Below are 7,500 nucleotides of genomic sequence, written 5' to 3'. Positions count from 1 at the left end.
ATCCATCCCTGTCCTTTGGCTAACTATTGGCTGTGTAAGGAGACTGGTGACTGAATGGGCCTTTTCTTTCTCTTTTTTGTTGCTCTTGGCCAGTTCTCCTCTTACATGAAAATTAAATAGATGAAATTACTCTTAACCCCTTCAGTCTCCTCTTACATGAAAATTAAATAGATGAAATTACTCTTAACCCCTTCAGTAGCATGATGTGTTTTCATATTCACTCTGGTTACTACTTGGAGATTTTATACAACTTCAGAAACATAGGTTGGGATTAAAATAGTAAAGACTGTGGCTATTAAGCTTTTGACCTCTATAAACCCTTCCTAATGCAAATAAAATCATTCAGTCACACCCAAAAATCAAGGTAAAAATGCATGTCAGTATTGAAGAGGTTAAAAACATGAGTATCTTCAACTGGAGCCCTTGGAAAGTAGTGATGGTGAGAGAGCAAATTGTTTCAGAATATGTGCTTTAGCTAGGCAGTGATTGAAATGAAAACTAACATCATCTGAGTCTTGTACCTTGCCACCTCGCTCAGACTGGAGGATAGAAAGATAGACAGTGATTTAAAGTATCCTAATCTTGCCACACTTGGGCTGGATAGTAAAAAGAAAGGAAGATAAGTAGATAGGTAGATAGGCAGTGACTTAAACTAATCTAACCTTATCTGTACTTTTTATCTTGCCATATTCAGATTGGACGATAGATAGAAAGATAGATAGTGTCATTTAAACTAACCTAACCTAATATATCTGCACTCAGACTGGACAATAGATAGGACTGAAGATAAATAGATAGATGGATAGATGGATAGGTGGTGATTCAGACTAACCTTACCTAACCTGTTTGTATCTTGTGACACTGGGAAGGAATAGAGTGTGTAGTGTGGAGGAAAAGACAAGCAGGGTAGTGATGTATGGAAAGGCAGAGAGATAGAAAGATAGAGAAAAATTTAAGAAAGAGATAAATGGATGAATAGAGGAACAGAAACAAACACACACACACACACACACACACACACACACACACACACACACACACACACACACACACACACACACACACACACACACACACACACACACACACACACACACACACACACTATGTTTCCTAAGACAGCATTTCGTGACTTTTTGCTTCTTCCCGTAGGAGACAAGGGAGGTGCTCAGTTGTCCTCCTCCTCCCCATTTGGATCACAGTCTCTCAGTAAATATATGTGTGTGTGTGTATGTGTGTGTGTGTGTGTGTGTGTGTGTGTGTGTGTGTGTGTGTGTGTGTGTGTGTTGTAGTGTTGATGCATTGATGGCTGAGCACTTTTAATATATTGGTTACTTCACACTGTCACCACAAACACACTCACACTTTCAATCCCTGTTACCTTCACTTCACTGTTACTTCTCTCGACAAGCACATTCACATTTCTATCGCTTCTATTTCCACTTGACGGTGTATAATAAGTGTGTACGTGTGTATGTGTGTGTGTTTGCATTAATGAGAGCACTTTTCACTATTACACGTCAGTTTGTTACTTTCCTCGGCACAAACACACTTCATTCTGTCTCTTCTATATAATGCTGTATAGTAAGTGTGTGTGTGTGTGTGTGTGTGTGTGTGTGTGTGTGTGTCTTTACTTCATGTACTTTCTCTGCCATCTACACCAGAGTACATGAAGAAGGTTTAGCAGAGAGGAGGGTTTAGTGTGCAGAGTTAGCCAGTACAGGAGTTAGTGGAAAGGATGCAGGCTGAGATTCTTACTAAATGTAGCTTATTGTACGGAAGTGTTTCCCTCACACACACACACACACACACACACACACACACACACACACACACACACACACACACACACACACACACACACACACACACACACACACACACACACACATTCCACAGCACCACAGCACCAGATAGACCGTTCCTCGTGTGGTGTGGTCTGTGTGGGCTGGTGTGTGGGTCGCTGTGGGTGTGGTGCAGGAGTCAGGGTGCGGCACAGTAGGGGGTGGTGCGTCCCTGGGCCCTGGGCAGCACAGCACTAAACACGGCCGGCCTTCCCCTCCTCCCCCGACAGATGGCCACTGCCCTGAGCGCTACGTGGGGCGTTACCGCCTCATGTCAGACTGCTCTGCGGCCCAACCCAACCATTTCAACCCACCGGAGGGGCCTACATGACCCTAGCCCCCCATCCTTATCCTCTCCCTCATCCTCTCCCTCATTCTCTCCCTCATCCTAGCCTTCCCCCTCATCCCTTTTCTAACCCTCACTCTCCTCACATCATCACTATCCACCTCCTTCCCCTCACACTCCCTCCCGTCCCCATCCTTCACTGCTTCCACCACCACTGCTGCCACCACCACCACCACCACCACCACCACCACCACCACCACCACCACCACCACCGTCGCCACTACCAGGCCAAAGCTCCACCCAGTATGTGGTCTTGTCACAGGTTCTCTGCTGCTTGTGTTAGTGCTGCCGTCACTGTCTTGGTCTTGACTACGTTTGCACTGCCATAGCTCAGCGTCTGTGCCTCCCTGCCACACTCCCCCATGCCACAGTGATAGAGCAGGGCAGGGCTGGTGGGAGGACGCCAGTATCTGTGTCTTGTCCCTTCATGGTGCCCTGCTGGTGCCCTACTGGTGTCCTGTGTGTGGTGATGTGAGTGGTTCGCTCGTCATGGCTCTTACGTTTTGTTTGCTTGAAAATGTGTGGAAATATGTGCAGGGTGTTTATGTGTGGTAGAGTGAGGCAAGCTGGGATTGGTGCAGTGCTGACATTTTAAAAAGCACATTTCCGGAGTGTTGGTAGTCACTGGTAACGGCAAGATCAAGATTATCCTGTGGCTTACCAAGTGCCACATTGAATTCAGCATATCAATGTCTAGTGGTGCTGCCAGTTTAATGATTTCTCCAAGTTATAAATGAAATGTTCTCCTTTTGCTCTAATTAACAAGTGCTGAATTCATGTTCATCAATTAAAATCTCAAGACACCAGACTGAACAATATTGAACAAGGCACTAAGTTCAAAATACTCTCAAATTCTCAAGTCAAAGGAAAGGTTATGGACAGTTCTTGAGAAACACAACTCATAAGCCACAGCTGTCCTGGAGAAAAGAAAAAAAAGAAAAAGAGAGTGAAGAGGGGCCATGAAACGAGACAGGCCCTCACACCCACCCACCCACCCACCCAACACTTCACTATGCATGGGAGACAGTGAGCATTGACGCAGGGAGGCTCAGAGACGCAGCACGCACACCCACGCCTTGCCCGTAGCCAGGGAGTGAGGGAGGCAGTACTAGGGTGAGGAGATGACACAGACTAGGGTACACCACACCAGGCGTCCCCGGCCACCACAGAACGCGGCCCCAGAGCAAGCGATTTGGCTTAACATCCCCACTGAAGTCTGAATTCTTAAACTCCCTCATCTCCTCTCCCTTCCCTTTCATGAGAGCCGCAGTACATCAAGGCAATAGACATTAGCAGGTTTTTTTAAGATTTTTTTGAAGGTGTACACTTGTATCTGCCTTCCCTCATTAAAGGACAACACTTAAACTGCCTTCCCTCACTTGCATCTTCTTAAACTCACCTGGATAAATGGATATGTTCTCCTCCGTCGCCCCTTCCTGCTCTCTCCCAGCCTCCTCTGGTCATATTTTCAATTCCTACTCCTTTTATCTAAGCTTCCCTATATTTTCTACTTAATATTTCACTTCTGAAGCTGTGTAATTGATTTTTATCTCCTTTATTCTTCACTTCCTCCCTCCCAGTCTTCTCCAGTCTCATTTTGAAATCCTGTTGCTTCCATCTGAGTCTTCTTTTATTTTGTACTTTTTAATATTTGACTTCCAGATCTGTGTAATTAATTTTTATCTCCTTATATTCTTCATCTCCTCTTTCCCACATTTTCCCAGCCTTCCCGTGTCACTTTGAAATCCTAAGCCTTCCATCTATGCCTTCTTTTTATTTTTGTACTTCTTAATCTTTCACTTCCAGAGCTTTGTAATTCCTTATATTTTTAAAACCTTTTATTCTTCACCTCCTTTTTCCCAGCTTCCTCCTGTCACATTTTGAAATCCTACCCCTTTCATTTCAGCCTCCTTTTATTTTGTACCTAATCTTTCACTTCCAGATCTGCATAATTCTTCATATTTTTAAACCCTGTATTCTTCACCTCATCTTATTTTATGTTTACTTCCAAGACTTTCACTTCCAGGTCTTTGGGATCTCACTTCCTCTCTTGCCACTCGCACTCCACTCGCCTGCTCCTGTTTCTGAAATGTGGCTGTGTGGTGGTGTTACCCAGACCACCTTAGTGTGTTAGTGTGCTCCAGGCAGTGAGTGTGTGTGCGTGTGTGTTGATGTAGTCAAGAGTAGCGGGCAGGTTTACGTACATAGCAGCACGTCAGATTATCCCCGCCCCCCCTCAGAATCTTGATAAAGCCCCCATTGCTGTCTTGTCTCTAAATGCACTGATGGCAAGACTGTGTGTTGACATAGTAGTAGTCTGTCTTTCTCTCAGACTGACCTAGGATGATGGTTTGTCTCTTAGTCCTTTAGTTTGCCTCTGAGTCTTGTTCTGAAACGCTAAGCCCTCGCGCTGTTATTTTCAAAGGCCACAGAGATGATTAGCCGGGTTTTCAAGGGTGTTTCTCCTGTTGGTAATGTGGAGGTATTATTAGTCTTCACTGGAACCATTAAAACACTCCTAAAAACTTGTCAAATTTCAACTATAGCCTTTCTGTTTTGATTATCTCAGAGCAAACCGTGTGTTTGGTTGGCAGCCCTGCCTCACCTCTGCTCTCGCTCAGCCCCGCTGAGACGCAGATTCATTAACAAACATTTATATTTATTCACTTTACTCAGTAATGACACAAACATTTATATTTATTCACTTTACTCAGTAACGACACAATCTGTGTCTTAGCGGGGCTGAGCGAGAGCAGAGGTGAGACAGGGCTGCCAACCGAACACATGGTTTGCTCTGAGATAATCAAAATGGACAGACTATAGTGCCTTTTGAAAATAGTGGTGATGTGGTACTGAAGTGTTAAGAATATGGCCATTCTCTCTCTCTCTCTCTCTCTCTCTCTCTCTCTCTCTCTCTCTCTCTCTCTCTCTCTCTCTCTCTCTCTCTCTCTCTCTCTCTCTCTCTCTCTCTCTCTCTCCAGTCTTTACTTTTGCGCTCATCAGTATTCCTCCTCAGTTTCCTTAATTCTTGATCTGAGGAGCTGCGTCACCAAAATCACTCACTACTCACTGCTGCCAATTTTCTGTAGATCGCCAAAACTCAAGCTAGGTGTCAGCTGCTCAACCTTCCTCCATAAACATTTTTCTTTTCTTTTCCTTTAATATTCTGGACACAAAATTTTCTCACAAGCTCAAAAAATCAACATGTGACAAAATTTTCCTTCTTTGAGTTTTGTTCGCATGAAAATTTTGACTTGTAATATTTTGACTTAAGCTGTTTTTTTTTTTTTTTTATGAGATTGACAGGCGAACATATTTATCTTCCCCTTTGCTACATTGATTGGCTTGGCTATACAAATTAGGAGTGTTGTTTATAATAGGTTTAGTGGTAGTTTAGATTACTACAAGTTAGATGTCAGTTCTGTAATTAGGTGATTTATTTGCATATTTTTCTCCATACAAAATTTTTTCATAATTTCAAGAAACAAAGGAGACAAAATTTTCATTCGTTTGGTTTTGTTGTCATGAAAAATTTTGATTCTGTATAATTTTTTTGACTTGGGAAATTGTTTTTGATGAGATTGACATGCGAATGTATTTATCATCCCCCTTGCTACACTGATTGGCTTGGCTGCACAAATTAGAAGCGTTGTCAAGGTTTAGCGGTAGTTTAGGTTACCACAAGTTATGAAAGATGTCAGTTCAGTGACTAACATCGATTTATTGGCATATTTTTCTCAACACAAAAGTTTCACACAATTTCAACAAACAGTGAGACAAAATCATCCTTCATTTGGTTTTGTTAGCATTTTGACTCCTTACAAATTTTTCTACCTAGAAGTTGTTTTTTTCATCAAATTGACATAAACTGTCCTATAAAAAAATTTACCTTGCATTTTTTTACTTAAATAATTTGGTTACATGAATTGGAAATAATTGTTTTATTATTAGTAGTATATTTTTATTGTTATTTGAATGTGTAGACTGATCCTTTCCATATTTTTATTTATTGTTTTTTTTTTTTTGTTGAAAATCTCTTACATATTTTTTTTCTTAGATTTAATTAACATTGTCTAGGTTTGAAGTTTTGTATTTTTGTTTTGTTTATTGATAATGGGATATATGAAGAAAAGTGTAAGATTGGATTATTAATATTCATTCTCTTTGCATTTGTATCTTCTTTATTTCTTTCCATTACCCTGTTCTTCTTCCATTTCCTTCTTCTTTGCTTCCTTCCTTAATTCTCGCTTTCTCTCACCCTCCCTCTCCTTTCTCCATTTCCTTCTGTTTCCTCCCTTAATTCTCTTTCTCTCACCCTCCCTCTCCTTCTAATTTTCTTGCTATTCCTTATTAATTCCTTATTTTAGCATCTGTATCTTCTCTAACTCTCTCCTTCTTTCATTCCTACCTTCCCTTCATATCACATTTATTTGATCTTTCTCTTTTCCCTTCCATTCTCTCCCCCAAACATTCATCCAATGATTTTATTCGTATTGTTATTCTGTTTTTTTTAATTCCTTCTCAAACTCTTTCCATCCATTCTTACCCTGTCTTCATATGACATTAATCTGATCTCTCTCTCTTGCTCGTCTTTCCATTCTCCCCCCTTCACATTTATCATATTATTCTCACTCTTAACGCTGGTCTTATATATGCCTGTGTTTGAGTCTGCCTGCCCTGCCCTGCCCTGCCCTGCCCCTCTCTCACTCTGTCACATACTTCTACCTGTGTTTATCCAGCCCAGCAGGAAGCAAGCCTTGTCTCTGTGTTCTATGCACCTCACTACCCACCTCTTGCACTCATAATGGCTGTGTGTATTAGTGTTATGCATGTGTATGTGTTTGTGTATGGCTAGTATTAGTTAAAGTTTGTGTTTTTGTTAATTTTTGTGTTGTGTGGTGTTTTTTTTAAGGTGGTTTGTGTGTAAAAAGGTCTATTTGTATGTGTGTATGTGTGTGTGTGTTTGGTTTAAGTTTGTGGGATGCTGTGTTTGTCAAGATGTGAGAACGAGAGAGAGAGAGAGAGAGAGAGAGAGAGAGAGAGAGAGAGAGAGAGAGAGAGAGAGAGAGAGAGTCTGTGTTTGTGCGTGTGTGTTGGGGTGAACGACAATTAGCATGAATAATAGCGTTTTCAGCTCACAATTTACAACCGTTTTCTTGCAATAACACTCCAAAAGAAAGAAAACAAGATCATACACACACACACAATGACTAATAAGAGTGTGTACATGGATAGATCAAGAAAACACTTCAAAAACCACAAGTATAGTTCATAAGCCAATATACCTGTAGCTGTGACAAGAAATAAATG

General features: G+C 41.6%; 1 protein-coding gene across 11 annotated transcripts in view; it reads left to right on the top strand.

Moving 5' to 3' along the window:
- LOC123501972 (phosphatidylinositol 3,4,5-trisphosphate 3-phosphatase and dual-specificity protein phosphatase PTEN-like) overlaps positions 1-7,500 on the top strand; it is a 50,506-nt gene that overhangs the window by 28,128 nt on the left and 14,878 nt on the right. For 4 of the 11 annotated variants that reach the window (XR_006673750.1, XR_006673752.1, XR_006673749.1 and 1 more), the window contains one exon: positions 2,075-2,433. The exons of 5 other annotated variants lie outside the window; for them this stretch is intronic. Coding sequence is in view for 1 of the 6 variants with exons in the window: in XM_045251094.1 (XP_045107029.1) it covers positions 1,153-1,209 (57 nt within the window). In the remaining 5 variants the exon portion in view is untranslated. Of the gene's footprint in view, positions 1-1,152; positions 1,210-2,074; positions 2,434-4,216; positions 4,338-7,500 lie in introns of all 11 variants that reach the window. 2 more of the 11 variants (XR_006673751.1, XM_045251094.1) reach the window with 2 other exon arrangements.

The sequence above is a fragment of the Portunus trituberculatus genome, chromosome 10, assembly GCF_017591435.1.
Source record: "Portunus trituberculatus isolate SZX2019 chromosome 10, ASM1759143v1, whole genome shotgun sequence".
Lineage (NCBI taxonomy): Eukaryota > Metazoa > Arthropoda > Malacostraca > Decapoda > Portunidae > Portunus > Portunus trituberculatus.
This window is presented reverse-complemented; position numbering and strand designations above follow the sequence as displayed.